The 26474-nt window shown below is 48.5% G+C and overlaps 2 protein-coding genes across 2 annotated transcripts in view; both read left to right on the top strand.

Moving 5' to 3' along the window:
* The window catches only part of LOC147701531 (ferritin heavy chain B-like), a 177036-nt gene that overhangs the window by 123140 nt on the left and 27422 nt on the right, over positions 1-26474 (top strand). The window lies entirely within an intron of this gene.
* Positions 1447-22220, top strand: LOC147701532 (ferritin heavy chain B-like). Its single transcript, XM_086928386.1, has 3 exons — positions 1447-1550; positions 10014-10160; positions 22212-22220. The coding sequence occupies exons 1-3, from the start codon at positions 1449-1451 to the stop codon at positions 22218-22220; spliced, it is 258 nt and encodes an 85-aa protein (XP_086784512.1). The 5' UTR covers positions 1447-1448.

The following is a 26474-nucleotide window of genomic DNA, read 5'->3' on the forward strand; positions in this document are numbered from 1 at the left end:
AGATGATAAAGAGACACTGGGGCCTTGTAGAAGAACATCTCACGACCAAAGATCTACCTCTGTTTTCTTTTAAACGGGGCAGAAATTTGAAAGATGCCCTTGTCAGCGCTGCATTGCGCCAACCTCCCTGATTTTCACCAAACAGTTTTCTTTTTTTATTATCAAGAACAAAATCCCAAAACGGGAATTTCTTTAAAAAAAAAAAGTAACGCTCCTCTCACCATGAGAGTCATCTCTCATTGCGGGGGCATGGTAGGCGCATTATTTGCTTTTTGTGGTCCCTCAGTGGACAGTAACAAAATGGCTATATGGCTGCCCATCCTGATTGGATGGGAGGACATATAGCCAGGTTTCCAATGGCGCTTACTCCGATATGTTTGGCTGTGGCGGTGACAGAGTAGTCACCATGGTAGCCAAACCAAAGGTTCGCCCACATATAAATTTGGCAGGCGGACCATTATGTTGGAGGTATGTTTACTCCATCACCATTCTGGCAGAGCATAAACACTGACAAAATATAAATTAGGTCCTTGGTTTTGAATATTATATTACATTTGTAATGCTTCCCTGGCGAAAAGCAATGAGGCTGAACTTTCAGCGAGTACAGTAAATGAGAAACAGATGATTGAACGTTAAAAATTTGCAGTTCGTGATTTATTGATATAGTCTTGAAGTCTGTGTGAACAGTTCTCATTAATTCTTCAAAACCTATGTCAGTGATACTGAGTCCTCATATGTCAGCAAGTTTGAACCAGCTGAATAGAGGGAAATTGAGAAACTTGAGCCAAGTCACACCCTTGAATGGAAATACAGGAGAAGGCTGGGGGCTGACAGGTGATCACCTGTTCAAAGCACAAACATCACTACAACGTGTCAGAGAAGTGCTCAGTCACCATGAGGTAAGTGATGTGCAGATAGGCGGGAGTGGGTGGATAGAGCTTCCGTCTCCTTCTATCCCACCCCTCCAAGTTTAACCTTTTCCGTGCTGATGACGGAACCGCTCCATCATCAGCCGCGGTGGCGCTGTGCTGATGACGGAGCGGTTCCGTCATAGCCCGCCCGACGCGCCTGCGCGGCGCGGATTCCGCGCATGCGCAGCACTGATTCCGCGCATGCGCGGGGCGTTCTATTGAGCGGGCGGGGCCATGACGGAACCGCTCCGTCATCAGCACAGCTCAACCGCGGCTGGTGACGGAGCGGTTCCGCCACCAGCATGTGTGCGCCACGCGGCCCCACCGCCCCCTTAGCGCCGCGGCGGAATAGCCGCCGCAGCAAAGGTGATAAAGACAGGCCCTCTTTGTTCACTCCTCAGACCCAGCTCTGAGTTGTGTTCTTGCTTCAACAGTGTTTGAACGGAACGTGGCTCCGAGTCCAGCACTCTCCTGAAAACCTAATCCTACCCTCATCCACCTACAACTACCACCAACAACCCCACCATCAGTAACGCCATGGAGTCCCAGGTGCGCCAGAACTACAACCGCAATTGGGAAGCGGCCATCAGCCGCATGATCAACACCGAGCTGTACGCCTCCTACGTCTACCTGTCCATGGTGAGTGTCTGTCCGTCTCTGCTTCCCGTAGTGGGGTCTGTGTGTTTATATGTTCTTACTGTACTGTCAACACCAAAAGTGGCATAGCTGGCCCCCTGGCCACCCGTGGCTGTCCCTGCATTTGCAGCCCCAAGATGGTAGGTAAGATCGGGGGAGGCCACTGACCCCAAAGCTCGTGCTGCCCGGGGCGCACCCCCCCCCTTTAGCTATGCCACTGAACACCAAGCATTGCTCCTGCTACGTCTAGCTGTCCATGGTGAGTACAGGATCTGTCTGTCGTCTATACTCTACGTACTGAGCTCTGTATGTCCTTATCTCCCTTTAGTGAGTACACGCCAGTGCTTAATTATTAAAACATTAAGTGCCATGTCCTTTCTTAGAAGGCCACTGCAGCCTTCACCATGTATTGCCCTTGCCAGCGCTGCCAATGACAGAACCAACATAACACCTAACATTCGCACTCCTACAAGTGTGACAATTCAGACTATTTCAGGCCACACAAACCTATAATAATGGTGTGAGAGGCTGGTATTATTAATTTTTATTGCCATTTGACTTAATTAACACGGTTGTTGTGCACATGTCAGACAGTGCCACCATGTGATAGACTGTCACTAGAGCCGGTGCTGACAATTGAGTGCCAGTGCAGAGCACCCGAAACCACAGGCTCAAATTAAGCACTGGTACACGCTCTGTCTGTCCCTACTGCATGATTAACACCGAGCTGTGTGCTCCCTACGTCTACCTGTTTAGGCTCAGACAGGATCTGTCCTCGCCTCTCCATAGAGAGTAACAGCTGTGTGCCAAGTACTAAACTGTATGTCTGTCCAATCCTGTGGGGTGAAAAATAAGATGTAGGCCCAGTGGCAGCTCCTCAAGGGAGTGCTGCGGGGCGGGGCGGTAGGGTGGGGCGGGGGAGGGGCAGGGTGAGGGGTAGTAAACTCCGGCTTTCGCCTGAACAGAGTTCCTAATAAATAAATAAATAAAACGAATTACATAGCGCTCTGCATCGCCAAATGGCGGTGAGGTGGGGGAGGGGTAGGGTCTGGGGCCAAATGATGATGGAGCGCGCGCAATGTAATTTGTTTTATTTATTTATTAACCTAACTCTGTTCGGCCGTACGACGGAGTTTACTATACCCCCACCCCCATCCTGCCCCTCCCCCAAACCACCCACCACCCTGCAGCATTCCCTTGAGGAGCCGGCACTGTGTAGGCCTGTATGTCTTTATGCCTTTATGCCCATGGTGAGCACAGACTCTGTCTGTCCTTCTTGCAAATGATTTGTCTGTCCTTACTGCACAGTCAATACCAGACTGCAGGGGTGTAACAAAGCCCCCGCAGCGCGGGGGCCTCACTCTCTACAGTTAATGAAGGGGGCCCCAGGGGGCCCGGCCCCCTCAGCTCTTCTGAGAGCTGTGAGAGAGGTCTGCTGAACTAGCAAGCCTCTCTCCCTCTGCGTCTGAAGCAGGTGCAGCCTGCTCGGAGCCCCTCGCCCCCTCCCTCTGACTGAAGAGAAACAAAGTATCAATATACATTGTTTCTCTTCAGTCAGAGCCAGAGGCAGTCCCGGAAAGAGGATGGGGGCCCCAGAGACAGCAGTCTCCACTGCTCCTCTGAGGCAGCACAGAGCCCGGCCCCCACTCTCTCCTCTCGATAAACAAAGCCCACCCCACAAGAAAAGAGAAGAGACAGGGACAAGTGTGGGGTGGGGGGCCCACCCCACAGGAGAAGAGAAGAGACAAGGACAAGGATGGGGTGGGGTGGGGCCCCCACCCCACAAGAGAAGAGAAGAGACAGGGACAAGGATGGGGTGGGGTGGGGTGGGGGCCCCACCCCACAAGAGAAGAGAAGAGACAGGGACAAGGATGGGGTGGGGGGCCCACCCCACAAGAGAAGAGAAGAGAAGAGACAGGGACAAGGATGGGGTGGGTGGGGCCCCCACCCGGGGCCCCACCCCACAAGAGAAGAGAAGAGAAGAGACAGGGACAAGGATGGGGTGGGGTGGGGGCCCCACCCCACAAGAGAAGAGAAGAGACAGGGACAAGGATGGGGTGGGGGGCTCCACCCCACAAGAGAAGAGAAGAGACAGGGACAAGGATGTAGTGGGGGGCCCACCCCACAAGAGAAGAGAAGAGAAGAGACAGGGACAGGCCCCCATCCGAGAAGAGACAGGGGCAAGGATGGGACAGGAGGCCCACCCCACAAGAGAAGAGAAGAGATAGGGACAAGGATGGAGTGGGGGCCCCACCCCACAAGAGAAGAGAAGAGACAGGGACAAGGATGGGGTGGGGGGCCCACCCCACAAGAGAAGAGAAGAGAAGAGAAGAGACAGGGACAGGCCCCCATCCGAGAAGAGACAGGGACAAGGATGGGGTGGGGCTCCACCTCACAAGAGAAGAGAAGAGACAGGGACAAGGGAGGGGGGGGGCCTCAGAGAGCAAGAGCAAGAGACAGCACAGAGCAGTGCTCGGGACCCTGACAAGGCTGGGAGTGGGGGCCCCCAGACAGAGTATTCTCCAGGGCAAAGCTCACATGAGAAGGGACAGGCAGCAAAATGGTGCCCTCAGGTAAGCACTCTTGTTAGAACACACCATGGGCGTCCGCAGGGAGAGGGAAAGGGGGGCCGAGAAGGGTGCAAGGCAGAGGTGGAGAAGGGTGTAAGGCAGAGGGGGAAAAGGATGCAAGGTAGAGAAGGGTGCAAGACGGAGGGGAGAAGGGTGCAAGGCAGAGGGGAGAAGGGTGCAAGGCAGAGGGGAGAAGGGTGCAAGGAAGAGAAGGGTATAAGGCGGAAGGGGAGAAGGGTGCAAGGTAGAGGGGAGAAGGGTGCAAGGCAGAGGGGAGAAGGGTGCAAGGCAGAGGGGAGAAGGTTGCAAGGCAGAGAAGAGAAGGATGCAAGGCAAAGAGGAGAAGGGTGCAAGGCAAAGAGGAGAAGGGTGAAAGGAAGAGAGGAGAAGGGTGCAAGGTAGAGAAGGGTGCAAGGTGGAGGGGGAGAAGGGTGCAAGGTAGAGGGGAGAAGGGTGCAAGGCAGAGGGGAGAAGGGTGCAAGGCGGAGGGGAGAAGGGTGCAAGGTGGAGGGCAGAAGGGTGCAAGGTGGAGGGGAGAAGGGTACAAGGCAGAGGGGAGAAGGGTGCAAGGCAGAGGGGAGAAGGGTGCAAGGCAGAGAGGAGAAGGGTGCAAGGAAGGTAGAGAAGGGTGCAAGGTAGAGAAGGGTGCAAGGCCAAGGGGGCAAGGCAGAGGGGAGAAGGGTGCAAGGCAGAGGGGAGAAGGGTGCAAGGCAGAGAGGAGAAATGTGCAAGGCAGAGAAGAGAAGGGTGCAAGGCAAAGAGGAGAAGGGTGCAAGGCAATGAGGAGAAGGGTGCAAGGAAGAGAGGAGAAGGGTGGAAGGTAGTGAAGGGTGCAAGGCGGAGGGGGAGAAGGGTGCAAGGCAGAGGGGAAAAGGGTGCAAGGCAGAGGGGAGAAGGGTGCAAGGCGGAGGGGAGAAGGGTGCAAGGTGGAGGGGAGAAGGGTGCAAGGTGGAGGGGTGAAGGGTGCAAGGCAGAGGGGAGAAGGGTGGAAGGTAGAAAAGGGTGCGAGGGGGAGAAGGGTGCAAGGTATAGGGGAAAAGGGTGCAAGGCAGAGAGGAGAAGGGTGCAAGGCGGAGGGGAGAAGGGTGCAAGGCGGAGGGGAGAAGGGTGCAAGGCAGAGGGGAGAAGGGTGCAAGGTGGAGGGGAGAAGGGTGCAAGGTGGAGGGGAGAAGGGTGCAAGGCAGAGGGGAGAAGGGTGCAAGGCAGAGAGGAGAAGGGTGCAAGGCAGAGAGGAGAAGGGTGCAAGGCAGAGAGGAGAAGGGTGCAAGGTAGAGAAGGGTGCAAGGCGGAGGGGGAGAAGGGTGCATGGCAGATGGGAGAAGGGTGAAAGGCAGAGGGGAGAAGGGTGCAAGGAAGAGAGGAGAAGGGTGCAAGGTAGAGAAGGGTGCAAGGCGGAGGGGGAGAAGGGTGCAAGGCGGAGGGGGAGAAGGGTGCAAGGCAGAGAGGAGAAGGGTGCAAGGCAAAGGGGAGAAGGGTGCAAGGCAAAGGGGAGAAGGGTGCAAGGCAAAGGGGAGAAGGGTACAAGGCAAAGAGGAGAAGGGTGCAAGGCAGAGGGGAGAAGGGTGCAAGGCGGAGGGGGAGAAGGGTGCAAGGCAGAGAGGAGAAGGATGTAAGGCAGAGAGGAGAAGGATGCAAGGTAGAGAAGGGTGCAAGGCGGAGGGGGAGAAGGGTGCAAGGCAGAGGGGAGAAGGGTGCAAGGCAGAGGGGAGAAGGGTGCAAGGCAGAGGTGAGAATGGTGCAAGGAAGAGAGGAGAAGGGTGCAAGGTAGAGAAGGGTGCAAGGTGGAGGGGGGAAGGGGTGCAAGGCAGAGAGGAGAAGGGTGAAAGTTAGAGACGGGTGCAAGGCGGGGTGGAATAGGGTGGAAGACAGAGAGGAGAAGGGTGCAAGGCAGAGGGGAGAAGGGTGCAAGGCAGAGGGAGAATGGTGCAAGGTAGAAAAGGGTGCATGGCGGAGGTGGACTAGGGTATAAGGGGAAGGGGAGAAGGGTGCAAGGGGGAGGAGGAAAAAGGTGCAAGAGGGAGGGCAAGAAGGGTGCAAGGCAGAGGGGAGAAGGGTACAAGGGGGATGGTGATGAAGTTAAAAATGTGCCCCCCCTGGAAACATTTCTGCTGACACCCATGGAACGCACACTACTTTGTGAGTGAGAGTGGGAGAGTGTGGAGAGAGAGAGAGAGAGAGAGTGGAGAGAAACAGTGGAGAGAAACAGTGGAGAGAAACAGTGGAGAGAGAGAGTGGCTAGAGAGAGAGAGTGGAGAGAGACAGTGGAGACAGAGTAGACAGTGGAGATAGACAGTGGAGAGACCGAGAGTGGAGAGAGAGTGGAGAGAGCATGGAGAGACACTGGAGAGAGTGGAGAGAGAGAGAGTGGAGAGAGAGAGTGGGGAGAGAGAGAGTGGAGAGAGAGAGAGTGGAGAGAGAGAGTGGAGAGAGAGTGGAGATAGACAGTGGAGAGACCGAGAGTGGAGAGAGAGTGTAGAGAGCATGGAGAGACACTGGAGAGAGTGGAGAGAGAGAGTGGAGAGAGAGAGAGTGAAGAGAGAGAGTGGAGAGAGAGATAGAGTGGAGAGAGAGAGAGTGGAGAGAGAGAGTGGAGAGAGAGAGTGGAGAGAGCGAGTGGAGAGAGCGAGTAGAGAGAGCGAGTAAAGAGAGAGTGGAGAGAGTGGAGAGAGTGGAGAGAGAGAGTGGAGAGAGAGAGTGGAGAGAGAGAGAGTGGAGAGAGAGATAGTGGAAAGAGAGAAAAAGAGTGGAGAGAGAGTGGAGAGTGGAGAGAGAGTGGAGAGTAGAGAGAGAGACAGTGGAGAGAGAGACAGTGGAGGGAGACAGTGGAGAGAGAGTGAGTGGAGAGAGTGGAGCGAGAGAGTGGAGAGAGAGAGAGTGGAGCGAGAGTAGAGAGAGAGAAGGGAGAGAGGGTGGAGAGAGAGAGAGTGGAGGGAGACAGTGGAGGGAGACAGTGGAGGGAGACAGTGGAGAGAGAGAGACAGAAGAGAGATTGTGGAGAGAGAGACAGTAGAGATAGAGTGGACAGAGTTGAGAGAGAGAATGGAGAGAGTGGAGAGAGAGTAGAGACTGACTGACTGACTCAGAGACTGAATACTGACTGACCGAGAAACTGACTGACTGAGAAACTGACTGAGAGAGAGAGTGACTGCCTGACAGAGAGAGAGAGACTGATTGAGAATGAGACTGACTGACAGAGACTGACTGAGGTAGAGAGAAACTGACTGAGAGAGAGACTGAGAGAGAGAGGCAGAGACTGACTGACAGAGAGATAGACTGATTGACTGTGAGAGACTGACAGTGAGAGAGACTGACTGAGTGAGAGACTGACAGAGAGAGAGACTGACTGAGTGAGAGAGTCTGACTGACAGAGATTGACTGACAGAGAGAGAGAGACTGACTGACTGGGGTAGAGAGAGAATGACTGACTGAGAGAGACTGACTGACTGGGAGAGAGAGAGACTGACTGGGAGAGAGACACTGACTGACAGAGAGAGACTGACTGACAGAGACTGACAGAGAGAGAAAGAGACTGAGAGACTGACAGAGAAAGAGAGACTGACCAACAGAGAGAGAGAGACTGACTGACAGAGACTGACTGATAGAGAGACTCACAGAGAGAGACTGACTGACAGAGAGAGAGACTGAGACTCTGACAGAGAGAGAGACTGACTAAGAGAGACTGACAGAAAGGCTGACAGAGAGAGACTGACTGACAGAGAGAGAGCGAGAGACTGACTGACTGACTGAGAGAGACTGAATGACAGAGAGTGATAGACTGACAGAGAGAGAGACTGACTGACAGAGAGAGACTGACTGGCTGACAGACTGACAGAGAGAGAGAGAGAGAGAGAGAGAGAGAGAGAGAGAGAGAGAGAGAGACTGACTGACTGACTGACAGAGAGAGTGACTGACTAAGAGAGACTGAATGACAGAGAGAGATAGACTGACTGACTGAAAGAGAGATACTGACTGACAGAGAGAGAGAGAGAGACTGTGATGGAATTGGGGTCAAAGTGTGCATGAAGCTATGCAATGCCTCTTAAGATTGCTATTGTCTAATAAAAATAAAAATGTATTATCAAAATGTGCTCTTTGTGGTTACACCTGCTTTTGAAATACTGCATTGAAGCTTTGTCCAATGTCTTAAAACGGAAATGAGAAGGAGCAGCGGATGCACGTTTGTCAAAACTAAACGATGAGTGGGCACGATGTTGTATATCATGACAGGAGTCTGCATCAGGAAACCCACATAACATTGGGCAAACTTCCCCGGCGTACTGATGGCAGGGACCCTGTAATGAATGGACCGCCACCTATGATAGCCTGCGGGCAGACTAAGCCCAACCTTTAACTCCACCATTCAGTGTTACTTGCAACGGCTGGATTGGTGACAGTGGCGTAACAATCGCCCGCATCCCGTGCAGTATGGCGGGTCGCTGGCCTGAGCGCTCTAGACTGGCACGGAGGATGGGAGGGGGGCCCCCTCCATGTAGTTTGCAGGGGGGCCCCCTCAAGTTTCGTTACGCCACTGCCAGACTGTAGGCCTTTTGTGTCTACCTGTCCATGGGGAGTACAAGCTGTGTCTGTCTATCCTTACTTCACAAATCCTTGCTGCACAGTAAACCACTAGCTGCATGCCTGCAAATTCCATGATGCGTACAGGAAGTGTCTGTCTGTTTGGTTATCCTACACTGTCATCACAGAGCCGTACGCCTCCTACCTCTAGGTGATCATTATGAGTACAGGCTTAGTGCTCACATCATACTGTCTGCATGTCTCTCAATCCTTTATTTTCAACACCGAGCTGTGTGCCTCTTACATTTACCTTTTGCATGGTGTACTGCAATTTGCCACATAAGTTGTCTTTTCTTGCTGCATAAATGCTCAACCCTGCCACATAATTCCAGTCACCCTGATTATGGATAATTGATTACCTCAATTAAAGCAATAATATGCACCAACAAAAAAACATTAATTGGGAGCAAAAAAGACAAAGCAATATGCAAAAGTCTATCATATTGCTTTGTCTTTTAGAATTCAAAATTTTGAAAAGCTCAAAACTTCCTACTAAATTGTAACATTTTTTGTATATTTTTTGTTTGTGTATTGAATAAAATATTTCATAATTTATGCAATAGTTTAATGCATACTTGATTTTGCAGTTGTGTGTATTGTTTGGCGGTTCTAATAACAGATATTGCTTAGGTGGGGGTCCCCAGTGTCCAGTAGTCATTCATTGGGGTCCCAGGAAATTAAGATATTAAGAGACGCTGCTATAATCCGTTCAATGCCGAGATGTACGCCTCCCAGGTCTACCTGTCATATCATGCACCTGTCATCCCTAGTGGTGCAGTTTAAACATTGGTGGAGAAGGATATATAAAATTGAAAAAATTGTAAATTGATACTTGTATAGCGCACTACTCACCCGCAAGGGTCTCAAGGCGCTTGTACGAATACCGCTGTGGAACCCATCATGGCTTTCCCTGTGAGGCGTCCACTCCTGGGCACCCCCAAGGTGGAGGCCAGGCATCCTTAGCGTTGTGGGGGCCGTTGTGGAGATTAAGCAAGCTAGATATATATGTTTTGCTCGGTGCTACTTGCGTGGTCCGTCTGTCACTTCCTGGCCCGTCTGTCACTTCCTAAACCACAGCCCCCATCTCATAGCCGACCCAAAGCCAGTGGTGTATCTATATATGATTTTTGAGGGGGCCTCAGATGAAATTGGTGGGAGATCACCTTCAACGAGAAATCGTGAAGAGTATGTGTGTGTAAGCACAAACAAACATACACACATACAGCACATTGCATGCTTACCCATGTGGTTTCAATGTTCTTATTACATGGTTCTGTGATCTGTTGCTGCTGACTGCCTCGACTCTTCTCTTATTTTCTAGTCCTACTACTTTGACCGGGACGATGTGGCCCTGAGTCACGTGGCCAAGTTCTTCAAGGAGCAGAGCCACGAGGAGCGCGAGCACACCGAGAAGTTCATAAAATACCAGAACAAGCGCGGTGGGCGCGTGGTGCTGCAGGATGTCAAGGTGAGCGCGCGAATGGTTCTGGGTGATGTCAAGGTGAGCGCGCGCATGGTTCTGGGTGATGTCAAGGTGAGCGAGCGCATTGTACTGTAGGATGTCAAGGTGAGCGCACGGATGCTACTGCGTGATGTCAAGGTGAGCGCAGGTGGTGCTGCTCCATATCAAGGTTAGTTCGTCTGATACTTACTTTAGGATGTCAAGGTTAAGTGCGCGTGGTGCTTACTGTAGGATGTGAAGGTGAGTGAATGCGAGTGTGGTACTGCGTAATATCAAGGTTAGCGTGCGAGGTAATTCAGGATGTCATGATGAGTGCGTGTCTGTACTGCAGGATATCAAGCTGAATCTCTAATTTCCCGCTTGCTTGCCAACACGATTGCCTAGGGGTCGGAGGGATCTTTGTCTCCACTGAGAGACAAGTCACTTTCATATCAGAAGCAGTGTGACCTTTGAGGCTCACCGCCCTGATGTGTAATTCACTAGCCATCCTGGGAAGGTGGAGGTGTGATCTTTTTCCTTCCCAGGCCTTTTGTCTCCATCCTAGGGGAGTGATAGCATTCCCTAGCAGCAAGGCAGACTTCTGCCTTAGCGGCAACTGGCTCGAAAATCCAGCCAAAGCACAGGGAGACTGAGGCAGCATGGGGGCAACCTTAAAGGATGCCACCCTGGAACATGGCAGCTCACTCTCAACATGAGGATGGTAACATGGGTAAAAAAGCACAGTGTATGATGCCAAATACAACTGAATTGGGAGGTACCTTAATGGAGCTGGCTAACTCAAGGTCGCCTGGTAGCCAGTCCATGTTAACCTATGGACTCCCATCACAGTAGGGACATGTATGCTTGCACATGCAGGTCTACACCATTAATATAATGCACCCTGCCTCCTGGGATATAGTAGGCCTACCTTAGGGGTGGCTTACTTATATTAAGGCAGGGAGGTGACCCTGTCACACATGGTGGGTTCAGGTTCGATCTTGAGCAGGGAAGCTGCTCGTGCAGGCTGCGATGGCAGACCTTCAGAACTTAATTTTACTCAGTCTTTCAGGGTGGCACAAACAGTGCTGCTGCATTGGTGACCCCTTTAACACCCTTTCCCTGGGTACCACTGGTACTATATAGAAGGGACTTATAAGGGGGTGGGGGTGTTAAAGCATCTTTCCAACTAGGTGTACTAATTCACATTACCTTTGAGGGGAGGAGCACTGGCACTAGGGCCTGGTTAGCAGGTCCTAATACACTTTCAGTTCTATTACCAAAGCATCACATTAGGGGTGTACATCACACAGTGAAACATAATCTCACTAGCATAAACCATGATATGCATAACAACCTCATAATCATAAACCACAGTTTAGAGGTATAACACAGGGTGCGTAAAACATACTAAACACATTACATTTCCTAGCACCACATCACATTAGGGCCAGGCGCCCTATAAATCTAACTGGCCATCTCCAAAGGGGCTCAAATGCCCAGTGTCCAGAATGTCAGGCCGCGCTGCCAATGCAGCGACAGTCAAAGGTGCGCGGCTCAAGAATATCGACAGACAAAATATCGTGGTGCAGAATATCTACTTTGGGTAAGTAAAATTGATGTAAAAACTATCGAAGTGTTAAATATCATTTGAAAAAAACAGATGTAAAAAATATTGAAGTGTTTAATATCGTTTGCAAAAATATAGATGTTAAAAATATCGATTTTGTATTAATGTAATTATGTTTGTATTTATTTTGTATGTGTGTGATGCATGTATTTTTGGTATAAGATTTGTTTTTGATTTTATTATCTGTGTAAAAATTGTAGTAGTTATTACATTTGTTTGTTCTAATTTGGCATTTTTAGTTCCATAGTGGGATGTGGGTTTATAGGGGAATAGGGTGGGAAGTTATTTAATTGCCTCAAATTGTAAAGCGCTCTGATATCCTTCGGGATCAAGTTTGCGCTGTATAAAACTTTATAAATAAATAAATAAGGTAAGTCCGCGTGGTACTCCAGGATTTCAAGGCGAGAAAGGGCATGTGGTACTGCCGGATATGAAGGTGAGTGCGCGGTACTTCATGTCATGGTTAGTGCGCGCGTGGTGTTGTAGAATGGCGCCGTCGCCCGACTACTTATAAGCAATGAAAAACATAAAGAGTTATTTTAATTTTATGTTTGACATGCCCGCTTGGGCGGGGCTGCTCTGCTTCCAGAGCACGTCAGGGGAAGAGTAGTTTGCCCACTCCTGAAGTGCGCAATGACGGTTTGGTCGGCCCTCTTGGGCCCCCCAAACCAGTTATGCACACTTCTCTGTTCTCCATGCAGTCTGCATTCAAGGTCGGCTTTAGCACTGGTGGCGCCTGGTGCGACAATCATTTTTGGCGCCCTTACACAATATGACCTCTTCCTCGGATTCTCTCACTACCACCGGGGAAAGTGCTCCTCATCTCTCCAATCATAAGTTACTGCTAAACACAGCGACCCCCTGAGGTCAGCGCCCCCTCCAGTGGTCAGCTCCCAGTGCAGCACCTGCCTCACTGCCCTAAAGCCAGCCATGGCTGCATTACAGCCTGCATAGAGAACATGCCCACCCCTCCAGCCCCTAGCTGCCATGTCACGGTGCACAGACAAATCACAACAATGCAGTGTTGTGATTGGCTTAGGTGAGGAAGACTGGCTGCCTGCTTCCTGTTACGGTCGAAGGCAACAGGAGAGCAGGATCAGGGAAGACGTGGGACCTGGTATCGAGGTATGTTTTTTTCCCCCGACCCATCCCCCAGCGCGACACCAGGACCCCTCCCAACGCCCGTGCCCACGAGCCATGGCAAATGCCATTGCATGATGAGTGCGCACAGTTCTGCAGGCTATCCAGGTGGACACACGAGGATTTCACCTGACCACTCATTACAAATAATAAAGCCCTCCATCATTCTGACAGTTAAGTCTTCATCCGCCAAACTCTACATCAAGTCAAAGTGTCTTCCGAGTGCCCCAGTAATCTCAATTTGGGTGAAAAAAAGTTTGAGCACAAACAGGCATGGCTGTTACAGCTAAGAGCTGTGGGACGATGGGGTAGGGTGGGGTAAGGGGAGTCGGCAAGTTAGGGAAAATAAAATAAATAAATTAAGAGAACCACTTACCTTGTGCTCGCTGTATCGCCAAGTCGGCAATACCACGAGCGCAAGTTAAGTGGTTTTATTTATTTATTTATTTTCCCTATCCCGTCGTCTGTCAACTTCCCCATCACCCCACCCAACCGCTCTTATCTATAGCGGCTGTGCTTGAGCATAAATCGAGATTACGAACTGTTTTGCACCTTGTAACAGAGGAAAGCATACAGTATGATCACAATAAGCTAAACAAAATAAAAAGCATATTTATAATTCTTCCCCATCCCTCAATTATAACAAAACAAAAAGCATTGGCAAAGCCAATAGGTCTTGCCATTGGGGACCTTTTGGCTTTGCCAATGGCGTACAGCACCGGTAATATGCTGTACAGCATGGCCAATTTGTATTCTTTTTTATAAGTCAAAAAAAGCACCTGTGTCATTTTGTATACTTGTGCATATGCAACTACATAGGCACACTCATGCATCATAATTACGGCTCCGTTTTTTTGATATTTATATTTTTGTAATTTCCATCTGTATTTATCCATATTTATTTTTTGCTAATTTTACCTGTATTTATCTATATTTATTTGTTGGTTTTGTGAAAAAATGAAGCTGAAATGTGTATATTTTGCATTTATTTAACCAGTTAACATACACACTTGCCTGAACGCCTGACAGGTTTCAATGATATATATACATACTCAGATGAAAAAATATGCACATATAAGAAATCATGCAAATATTAGTATCAAGGTTGTCCAAATCTACTGCTGTTAAAAGGATCTTTATTACATTTTCTTTAATTTTTTAATTCCCTTGCCTGTCAACCCGCACAGTTGTTGGCCTGGAAGTCATGACTGATATCATTTAGAATCACTCAAAAATAACCCAATTTCCGTTTTAATCCGCTTTTAAAAATAAATACAGACTGGGAAAATAAATGGTTTTCTGCCTGTGTTTATCTGTGAAAATCAGTAAAAATGGAAAACAGGGAGCCTTAATCATAATGCATGTGCACCTACAAAATGACACAGTCACCATGTTTTTACATTTACAAATCTGAGATGGATGGTAAGTAAAAATGAAAAAGGATTAGCACAAAAGAGCTCCCTTTTCAAGGTAGAGCGTCTGTAACAATTTGCTACCTTTTCCATCCTAATAAATAAAAAAAAGTTGTGGGTATGGGGGGGGGGTTAGGAGGCAAGGGAAAAGCGGTTGGGGCAGCAACAGATAGTGAACAGAGCAGGGGAAAAGCAGCCCACGAGTGAGAGCAACACTGGGACAGGTGAAGCACATAAGCGAGAAATCAACTGGGAGCACGGGGTAGGCAGGGAGTTTGCCACGGGGAGAAGCTCATGAGAGAAGAGCAAAACAGCAGCACAGAGTGCGGGATGAGATGCATGCGAGCAGGGCCGGCCTTAGGCATGTGCAAGCTGTGCACCTGCACAGGGCCACCAAACCCCAGGGGCCACCACACCAATATATATCCTTAATATATTTATCCTCTGAGGATGGATAAATATTTGTGTGGCGGCCCCTGGCAGGGATTTGGCGGCCTCCGGCTCAGTTCCACTTCTAAACACCCTGACCCCCCCCTCTTTACTGGCCCCCGCGCTCTACCCCACCCGGACCCCCTCTTCCGGGGCCCCCTACCTACGCTCCCTGCCCAGGGCCACCATGACCCTAGAGCCGCCCCTGATGCGAGAGCTGTAAAACACATACATGCTCTTTCATGGAGTGCTTAAGCAAAAAGAAGAATGTAGTTGCGTGAGGTGGGCAGTAAAAGGACAGAAGCCAGACAATCAGAGATTGGTCAGACACCCACAGCAAATAGTGGAGGGGCGCCATTTGTCACTACACGGGCAGGAGCCAAGGCGGGAGTCCGTTGTTTGTTTCACCACAAAAGTTGTTTTTTACATCATCAGCAGGTGCCCTAGACGGGAACATTCAAGGCATCGTGAGGCAAAGGATAATCACAGTTTTGTTTCTCAGGGCACTCCGATTTCTAACGATAATGACAAACGCTTTGCTCATTCGTGGTGTGCTACCACATCCGTTGCACTGTGTCTATCAGTGCCCTACATAATACTAAACTACATGGGTCAGGCGAACCAGTCCCTAGGATGTGTGCACTTTTATTGAAACATTATGTTTCTTATCATAGTTCCACTTTCATTAAAGATATAATTCCACTGTTTCTAAGAATTCGATTACTTCATTCATTTATGAGTTCATCCATTCAATCATGGAACATTGATTCCAAATTCCAATTTGGGATAGGCAAAAAATGCTTTTCATGATACCCAATGCATTTCGGGTCAAGTATCGACCCTTCTTAAGGGGTCCAGGAAAGAATACAAAAAAACAGATCAAACTCTAGTCAGTCATGCCTAAAATAGCCACATCATTAACCCCTCCCATGCTCATTACGAGCTCAGCTCTTCATGAGCCACGGTGGCCGTGTGCTCATGATGAGCTGAGCTCGTCATAACGTCCGAAACGCTCGCACGCGGGGCTAATTCTCCCGCTGTGCTGAGCGTTCTAAAGAAACGGGTGTGGCCGTGACGAGCTCAGCTCGTCATGAGCACAGCGCCACCGTGCTGCGTGACGAGCTGAGTTCGTCATGAGCACCGGGGCGCTGAGCGCACCCCCCAGCACAGCAGGGGAATTAGCCCCGCAGGGAAGGGGTTAAAATACATAAATCAAGTGCAATACACATGCTAAAGCACATGAAAAATCGGCAGATTTATATAAATGAATCTTATGATCTCACTGCAACCACATCATTGAAAATACCTAGGTTAAGTGACATGTGCACCAAAATATTGCAAATAAACACACGTGCTAGAGCACATGGAGCATCAACAGATTTACACTGCAAAGATTGTTACGATCTTACAGACCACTGCGCAAAGGTTACCTGTGCCACTAACAGCTGAGCAATGTTCTTTTGAGAGTATAACGCTACGCGCTACAGCCTGATGATAACTGACCGCAGTTAGCCCCGTACCTCCACTAACTGCCTCCCGCTTACTTACTTCCAAGCGTAAGTGTCCACGCCTGTAAAAAAACAGGCGAAGTATTGTCAAAGCGGCACTTCCGTGTTCGTGCTTTCAATGTTTTATATTAGCCAATCGTCTTTCAACTTTTCTTGTTAACAAGTCACGTGATATGAGAGAGCCACTTCAGCACTGAACTCACTCATGTGATGATGTAGCACAATCAGCTTTCATGAAATCCTCCCACTGCAAATGATCCAGTACGTGCTCACGCTTCTATCCTATATACATCATTGACCTTCTGTGCTTAAACTATTCTCAATACCATTCATATTGCTTCTTATCTATAGTGTGTGGCAATTGCTGACAGTTTTATCCCCTCCTCAAATATATCTAAATAAGATCTCCTAAGTACATTCAGTCAATAAACATAACAAAATTACAGTAGCATAGACTGATCTGTGGAAAAACACAGAAACTCGATATGTTGTGCAGTGTCCAAAAAAGCAAAAAAGCAATAAAAAATAAACAAAAAAGGATCACATGTCTCTTGGTTCTTTTTACAAAAGAGCACGCTAGTTCCACTCGGTCATTCACCCCATACGGTTGCATTGAATTCAATTTCCTTATCCAAAAGAATTCTGCTCTTAACAATTGTTTATGTGGGTCCACGTCACAACATTGTTGAACGGCTTCCAAAATCGTAAACCTGATTTGTGTAATTTGATGACCAGCCTCCTGCCAATGTGCAGCTACGGTAGACTTCATATTCTTCATTCTAACATTACTTTTATGTTCTATCATTCTGATCTTGATCTTTCTTTCAGTCTGTCCGACATAAATTTTGCCACACAGGCACTTGATGGCGTACACAACATTTTTTGTATCACACGTGATGGAGTGAAATAATGGCATTATTGCCTTTCCTGGGATGTTTAAATTCATTGCCTACAATTAGGTTGTTGCAATGGACACAGTTCTCACATCTTTGCATGCCTTTTGATGCATGTCTCTTCACTCTTTTGCTATTCAAATACTCTTTAATGTTCTTTGACGTATGAAACGCAAACGTGATTCTGTCATCAAATAAACGTTTTAATCTGGTTCCAATTGAATCAATGCTCACTGTTTCTTGATGTTTTTAATTTTATGAGCTTGCGTGGAATATTTGAGAACACAGACAGTTGGTGATTTCTCATTAGGGACCTTAGGTGTGAGTAAAGTTTCTCTATTCAGCTGTGCCACTCTTACAATTGATTCTTCAATGATGCTCCTCGGGTAACCTCGCCTCATATATTTCATGGCCTGGTTATTGATCGTTGCTGCCACCTCTGTGAGGCAAAGGATCAGCCTCTTTTCCTCTCCACCAGGCACCAGTACACCTACTGGTGGTCTTGACCTTTCAGACCTACCCCAGGATGCCTGGAGCTGAGCATTTTGGAGGGATTTGCCTGGTGACAGGTACCCTGGCAGGGACGGAGCGCTACGCAGGGCCCTGATTGGTATGGAACTGCGGGTATTGACCATCCCTCTGAGGGACAGAGAGTAAGTGTGAGTTGGCACTAAGGCAGGGGTCTTCAAACTGTGGGGCGCGACCCCCAGGGGGGCCCAGGAGTGATGTGAAGGGGGTCGCGCATTCACAGTCACACTTCTGCCTGGGCTTCAGCTTCCCTCCTCCCCCATCTTGTGTCTCAGCCCGGGCTGCTGCAGTGCAGCTCGCGCTGCTGGGGGCTCGGCTGGGCAGTGTCTAGAGTCTTATCTCCACACGCCCGAGTTTTTCACAGATCTTTAAAGACCATTTGCATATTTACATGCCTTTGTTAAAAGGTTAGCGAGGTTGCGTTTTTTTATGGTTCCAGTACCCCCTGGGCCCCCACTCTGCCTATTCCTTACATTTGAATTTTTACACTTACTGCTGTAGTGTGAGAATGCTTTAATGAAAAGAAATATAAAGTTGGGTTGCTAAAAGAAAAATGCCTGTCGTGTTGTTTTAAGAGCCTGCAGAGACCTGCTCTTGACACTAAATAGAGTTAAAAATGAGAAAGTATGTATTAATTAGTTATGTGACTTTACTGTCGTTGTTCTCTTTAATTTTCAGTCATGGATCATTGAGGCAGCCCTAGAACACAATAAAATTGACACAATTAAAAGTGCTTTTTATTTATATTTGCTGTTCTAAGTATTCACAGATAAGTGCTAAAAGTACAGCTTTAGGTGACTACTTATTTCTGGGCCATCAAAATAATGAGCTGGTAACCCTAATCATTTATTTATTTATTTAGAAAGTTTTATAGAGCGCGAACAAGATCCTTGAGGATATCAGAGCGCTTTACAGTAGGTGAGGTTCATTCTACATCAAATAAATGCAAGTTAAACACGTATACATAACATCTTGTAAAAGTAAAGCAGTAAGGTACAACAAAGAACAATCCCGTTAAGTCAGGTAAAGGGCAAATATAATGTCTAGGTTGTGTAGAAGATCCCATAGTAGGATTAGTAACACGGGTACGTTTGGTCTCGAAATTTCTTTAGACTATGTTCAGGTGAATTTTGCCATGAGAATCGATTTTACTTCATTTTTGAAAGATCATAAGACTGGTAGTTTGTTGCAGGATCAGCACATTATTTATTTCCTCCACCCTCGATCCTGATTAATGCCATTATAGCAACAGTTTAACTTATATCTGAAACCCTACGCTTCAAGTTTCTGGGAATGCACCCTGCATTCGGACAACTCACTCCTCATTCTCGCCTTCACTTTCACGCTCACCCTGCACTCACAACAATCACCATAAACTTACACTGATCACCATGCACTCACACCATTCACCCTGCACTCACAGTGATCAGAATGCACTCACACTGATCACCCTGCATCACACTGATCACCATGCACTCACACTGATCACAATGCACTCACACTGATCACCCTGCATCACACTGATCACCATCCACTCACACTGATCACCATGTACTCACACCATTCACCCTGCACTCACAGTGATCAGAATGCACTCGCACTGATCACCATGCACTCACACTGATCACAATGCACTCACACTGATCACCCTGCATCACACTGATCACCATGCACTCACACTGATCACCATGTACTCACAATTCACCCGCTCACCCTGCACTCACAAACAGAAGGGGACGGAGAACCAGCCAAATCAGGTGACCTACAGAGCATAGAGCCAGGATTTTACATCTTCCTAAAGGATAATAGATTCTTGGTGGAGCGAAGCAAAGGAGGGTGCAAGTTCCATCACTGCATGGCCTACACCAAAACAACGAGACAGATAATTCATGCCTTCCTGAATTAGGGAACAATAATCAGAGTGGCACAGAGCGAGGGCAACATACGGGTCTGACCCGTATGCTCCATGAGGAGAGATGAAAGAACAGCAAGGGAGTGGGAGAATTCGATAGGTCAGGGATGAGGTGAAATGTGAAGTTCTGAAGCGAAACGCAGACACACAAGAAGTGAGTATGAGCAAAAGATGAGAGCTACTGTTAAACTGTGGGATAAGATAGCTGAGAGATGATCTGTGACCTAAAAAGATAATTTGATGCGACATAGGTGAGGGACAGCAATGATAGGGGAAGAGAGGGAGTATTGGGGTGTGTGCTGAGCAGTGATTAATTTGTAATACAACATATGCCAGGGCCCTCACCAGTAGGCCATTGCTACTTTAACCACCCACCATTGACTGGCCTGTGCAGCCAATGACAATACCTATGCAACAACCAACCATAACACTCATACAAGTGTGACTATTCAGACTATTTCAATCCTCCAAAACTATAAAGAATGGCATAGGTGTCAGGAGGTTATAATTTTTAGTGTATATTAAATTAATAAACAGCTGCTCTGCTTGTCTCTAAATTAGACAGACAGAGCCACCATCTGGAAGTCTGTCATAGTGCCAGTGTGCATAATTAGGTGCCAGTGCGGAGCACCGAAAACCACCTGCTCAAATTAGGCACTGGTGCTGAGGTAACAGGGGAGAGGGACGTTAGTTCAAGAAGGTGTGGAAGACAAAGGGGAGATGTGAAAGATGAATTGGAGGGCTGGAGAGGTGTAAGATACAAATAGACAAAAATTGGAATGGAGAGACTTGAGGTGAATGAGAAGTGATGATGTGCACGGTAGGTGACGGGGCCAGAGAGGCCATGAGATAAATGCGAAAGACTGCTAGAGATGAGGGCAGTGAATAGACAGATTGGCAAGAGGTGATTAAAGGTGAAGTGAGAGGTTGAATCGGGAGTTCAGAAGTTGTAAACAGGGGTGAAAGAAAATGGCCTGCAATGTGAGAGAGGGATCAGGGCTTGGAAGAGGAGAGAAGAGAGGGATGGAAGGAACTGGGTGAGAGGAAAGGGGCATGGGTAAGCTGCTTAACTCTGCACAAGACCGCCAGGGTGTGAAGGGAAGCTTGCTACTCCCGGCCAGGGCCAGGTGAGCTTCTAGTGTGGCAGCGCGTATTCCTGCGGAGTGGGAGGCCCTTCACAAAGATTGACTAGACATCTTTCTGATGTTAATTGTTGTATTTTGGTTATAAACTGGTACTGATGGGGTGAAATCTTTCCTCAGTGTTACTGTGTTTAAAAAATTTCAAAATAATTAAGCAATGCTATCCCAAAATACGAGGCATCACAGAACATTATTTACATTTTCTACCCACACAATTTAGTCAAGCCTGTCGCATAATTTGGTCCTCACCTGCCTCATAATTCCAGTAGCCCTGCCTACAGGTTTAGAAATTTTTGTCAGGAGGGGGTCCTTACACCTGAAAATGTTGATAGGGGGGTCTCGGCATCCAAAAGTTTGAAGGCCTCTGCACTACGGGGTGCCTGCCAATAATCCCCGGGATGCCTTTGGTTCAGGGGTGGTGAAATGTATAAGGAATAGAGGGCTTCTGGCAATATGCATAATTATTGCATTGCTTGTACAAATGTTGCACTGTTTTGTGCGCGGATCTTATGATATGTATTCTCAGAACTGAAATGCCTACTTAACTATGGTTATTAGGGGTCTCTTTTCTCACTGAAGCTGTGTTTTAATAAAGATAAATGGCTATGCCTTGGTTAAACCACAATCAAAGTTCTCTCTCCTCTGGGAGTCTTTTCAGTGGGAGAGGCAGGGAACTTGCACGTTGTGAATGCACTAAGGATAAAGAGAAAATGCCCTGGGGAGGGACAAATACAATATGGACAAGTGGGACAAGGAGAGCCTTCACATAAGTAGCAAGCAATGGAGAATGACAACAAAGCCAGCCAATGGTATGTAATGAATCATTCTTCGGACCCTTGATAGGGTGCTGGGCAGAAGGGGCCTACAAAGAGCCAGTATACCTACTCCACACCAAGCTGTCTTTCCTTTCAGAAAAATAACTGGATGTAGCTAACATGCTAATTGGTTTCTTGCTTTGAATGTGAGGAACAATAGAAATAAGTCAACATAAGTAGCAGTGGCCAGCACGGATTGGGCGTGGTGGAGCAGGGGCTGGGGGTGGAGGGGAATGTAAAAAAAAAAACCACTTACCTTATCGCCGCATCTATCTGCCTCTCTACCACGCCAGACTGGGCTGGAACAGGAAGCAGGAAGCACTCAGGCTCCCTTGTCCAATTAGAACGCTGCAGTGCAGCGTTGTCATTGGTCTGAGTGCTGTGCGTTGGCGCTTTGATGGGGACTGGGGGCCTGGGCATGTTCTCCACCCAGGCTGTAATGCAGACGGGGTGGAGAAGATGCAAAGTGCCCAAGACTATTTATTTGGCTGCCCCAAGAGGGCAGCCCAAAGCGTCATGCGCATTTGAAGCGGGCAAACCACTCCTCCCCTGTCCTGCTTTGAGAGCAGAGCTGCCCCGCCCTGTAAATCAGCAGTAACAAATAAAATGATAATAACATTGAGTTTAAAATGATAATAACATTGAGTTATTATCATTTTATTTTTCCTTTAGGTACACTAAAGTGGGGCGGAGGAGCAGTGGGGCGACGCTCCTCCGCCTTTGCTGAGGAGCCGCCTCTGATATGTGGTTGAAACAAACATCTTGCAATTAGGGTAAGGCCCAGAGGCTGTAAAATTAATAATATTGGAATATATGCTATGGCAAATGGTTGATCTCAAGTCCACGCTGTCTGCCTGATTTTGTAGTTTAGCTATACTACTATTATAAAGAGAGAACAGAAACCTTTTGGCAAGGTAAACTCGGGAACCACAGCGCCAATCCACACACCCAATACATTGTTGTAATCCTCAGGGTGGGTAGATGGAAATAGGCTGCATAAAATAAAAAATAAAAACGTAAATGAAAAAATTAAACTTTAAAAGCAAAGTAGTCCCCTAAAAGTAGCGCCGGCCGCGACGTAGCGCTGGCCGCGACCTAGCGATGTCTGCAACGTGCGTGATGACGACAGGCGGGGAGGAGCGGTGACGAGCAGCAAGGAGTGGCTTGAAGTCCGGAGCGCGGGGGAGAGCGGCGGCTCAGGTAAGGCAAAGGCGAGGGGGGAGGCGGGAGGTGGCCGGGAGGCGGGAGGCTGTCTGGGCAATGTCGGGGCGGACGGGGTAAGGCAAAGGCGAGGTGAGAGGCGGGCGGGAGGCGGTCTGGGCAATGTCGGGGCGGGTGGGGGCCGAGGCAGGAGTGCACCCAAGCCTGAAATGTTGCCCCCAGCCCCCTTCTGCCCCGGGCAATGCTGCCGCAATCCGGAAATGCTGCCCCCAGCCCCTTTCTGCCCCAGGCAATGCTGGGGCGGGCTGCTAGTATTACATATTATATCATGAACAAGGCTGAGGGTAGCCCTGCACAAGAGGACTTTTCATACCAATGTCAAAACAAGTCATTTTATAATTTAGATAAGCAATGTCAACAAAATACATAAAGCACTTTGTATGAACTGCTGGTCCACTGGGATAGCGACAGGTCTGGTTTGTTGTCAGGTTTTAAAAACTGGTAATATTTAATTATGGTTTGTACGGCGCATGGCCCAGATTGGGTTGGAAGTTTAGCTACAGTTTTAATGTTGAGTTTTCAAAGCTGATAATATTTAGTCACGGTCCGGGTCGGGCTGCACCTTTAGTGCCCAGGCAGGGCTGTACCATCAGATACAGGTTTATGTTGGGTACAGGTTTATTATGGCCCAGGTAGGGCTGTACCTTCGAAACAGGTTAATTGTGGCCCAGGTGGCACTGTATCAGATACAGGTTTATTGTGGCCCAGGTAGGGCTGTACCTCCAGATAAGAGTTTACTGTGGCCCAGGTAGGGCTGTACCTTCGATAAAGGTTTATTGTGGCCCAGGTACCTTCTGTACCTTCAGATACGGGTTTACTGGGGCCCAGGTAGGGCTGTACCTTCGATACAGGTTTATTGTGGCCCAGGTAGGGCTGTACCTTCAGATACGGGTTTTGTGGTCCAGGTAGGGCTGTACCTTCAGATACAGGTTTATTGTGGAACAGATAATGCTATACTATCAGATGCAGGTTTGTTGTGGCCCAGGTAGCACTGTAACTTCTGTACCGTCGGATACGGGGTTTTGTGGCCCAGGTAGGGCTGTACCTTCGATACAGGTTTATTGTGGCCCAGGTAAGGCTGTACCTTCAGATACAGGTTTACTGTGGCACAGGTAGGGCCGTACCTTCGATACAGGTTTATTGTGGCCCAGGCAGGGCTGTACCTTCAGATACTGGTTTATTGTGGTACTGATAGCCCTGTACCTTCAGATACAGGTTTATTGTGGCCCAGGTAGGACTGTACCTTCAGATACAGGTTTATTGTAGTCCTGATAGCGCTGTACCTTCAGATACAACACTACCTGGGCCACAATAAACCTGTATCTGAAGGTACAGAAGGTACCTGGGCCACAATAAACCCGATTCTGATGGTACATCCAACCTGGTCCACAATAAACCTGTATCTGATACAACACTACCTGGGCCACAATAAACCTGTATCAGATACAGGTTTATTGTGGCCCAGGTTGGATGTACCATCAGAATCGGGTTTATTGTGGCCCAGGTACCTTCTGTACCTTCAGATACGGGTTTTGTGGTCCGGGTAGGGCTGTACCTTCAGATACAGGTTTACTGTGGCACAGGTAGGGCTGTACCTTCCATACAGGTTTATTGTGGCCCAGGTAGGGCTGTACCTTCAGATACGGGTTTTGTGATCCAGGTAGGGCTGTACCTTCAGATACAGGTTTACTGTGGCACAGGTAGGGCTGTACCTTCCATACAGGTTTATTGTGGTCCAGGTAGCACTGTACCTTCAGATACGGGTTTTGTGGTCCAGGTAGGGCTGTACCTTCAGATACAGGTTTACTGTGGCACAGGTAGGGCTGTACCTTCCATACAGGTTTATTGTGGTCCAGGTAGCACTGTACCTTCAGATACGGGTTTTGTGGTCCAGGTAGGGCTGTACCTTCAGATACAGGTTTACTGTGGCACAGGTAGGGCTGTACCTTCCATACAGGTTTACTGTGGCACAGGTAGGGCTGTACCTTCCATACAGGTTTATTGTGGCACAGGTAGGGCTGTACCTTCCATACAGGTTTACTGTGGCACAGTTAGGGCTGTACCTTCCATACAGGTTTACTGTGGCACAGGTAGGGCTGTACCTTCCATACAGGTTTATTGTGGTCCAGGTAGCACTGTACCTTCTGTACCGTCGGATACGGGGTTTTGTGGCCCAGGTAGGGCTTTACCTTCAAATACGGTTTTATTGTGGCCCAGGTACTGCTGTACCTTCAGATACGGGTTTACTGTGGCCCAGGTAGCACTGTACCTTCAAATACGGGTTTATTGTAGCACAGGTGGGGTTGTAACTTCAGATACGGGTTTATTGTCAAGTTTTCGAAGCTGGTAATTAATATTTAGTTATGTGGTGTGCAGTGAATGGCCCGGATAGGGTTGTACCTTTAGATACAATTTAGTCGTGTTTGGGGTATTCGCATAGTAGCTCCTTTGACTACATTCCTTATTTTAATTGTCGATTTTCTCTTAAAGTCAAAAGGGGGTTGCAGTCCTTTTCCGGTCAGTTTATTAGCTCATCTTTAGGTCAGTGCCTGTTTTTGGGTGGAATATGTATTCTAAGTTGATGTATTTATGCGTTTTAAACAGATGTTGAACAGAGGTTAAAAGAGGGCATACCAGCCCTCTGCAGATCAGTCACGGAATTCAGTGGCCTCGGTGTAACATTGGGCAGTGTACACGACCCTGTCCTCATTTCCATCTTCTTTCCAGCCCCGGAATCTTGAAGTACTGAGCAATTTCTTCTGGGAAGCCCGTGCCCGCGGGCTGAACCCGGCCGCAGACTCTCGGAAGATGTAAATTGTAGGATCTTCTGGTTTCCGACCAAAGAGGCCTCTCATTCCCCAGATGCTGACGGGGTCCAGTCGGCCTGACTCACCGCTACCCTGCGGCCTGTGCGGGCCACGGAAGCTGTGGGTTCGGGGGCGCTGAGAGGGAGGGGATTCCAGGAATCCGCCTTTGCACACGGTGGGGTTCCGGGGTTGTATCAGATCAGGCCCGGCTCCAGGAATTTTTATTTGGGTGGGCCAAGGGTGCATTTGGGTGGGCCACTGCGGGCTCGATTTGTTGCATATATGTCTAGGCAGGCCTGCTTCAGGGCCCTCCTTTATCTCTTCTTAGTCTTACAAGGCCCAGTAAAAGGCACTCTTTTCCAAATCTCTTTCTAAATATTATCACTCTCAAAAAGTGTTTTTTCCATGTAATGCTCCTTTTGATGGGAAGAGGAAGTTTCGGAGGTGGGAGTATCAGGCAAGTGACACTTCACGGGCTCCCTCTGTGGGAGCCTTCAGGGAGAATCCCTCTTCATTACTACCTCCACCTGACCATGGACTCTGCAACGCACTCCCATACAGGCTTGATTATCCACTACTCCTCTCCAGTGCACCTCATCTCACAGATGACCTTGGGCCCCAGCCCCATATCAGGCACCATCGGGCTCCACTTTCATTTTTCCCGGTAAAAACATTAGTAAAATCACCTTCAAACTTAAAACATTGAATAAAGTAGTAAATATAATTAGCATGCATGTATGTTCCACAGTAGCCCTTATAACCCAACAGCTAATTAAATAAACAAACACAGAAAGGCTGGCTTCAGCGCTGCTGCGAAAGTCTTTTTTGGCGCCGCACCAATAACCTCTTTCTCCGTAAATCGCCTTTACTCCCACCTTCCAACAGTGCCCCTCATCTCTCAATGCCC

The sequence above is a fragment of the Lissotriton vulgaris genome, chromosome 7 (assembly GCF_964263255.1).
Source record: "Lissotriton vulgaris chromosome 7, aLisVul1.2, whole genome shotgun sequence".
NCBI classification, from domain to species: Eukaryota; Metazoa; Chordata; class Amphibia; order Caudata; family Salamandridae; genus Lissotriton; species Lissotriton vulgaris.

Coding starts and splice junctions, on each gene's coding strand:
- LOC147701532 (XM_086928386.1), top strand. CDS start 1,449: ATGGAGTCCCAGGTGCGCCAGAACTACAACCGCAATTGGGAAGCGGCC. Junction 1,551..10,013: donor CCTACGTCTACCTGTCCATG/GTGAGTGTCTGT, acceptor CTTATTTTCTAG/TCCTACTACTTTGACCGGGA.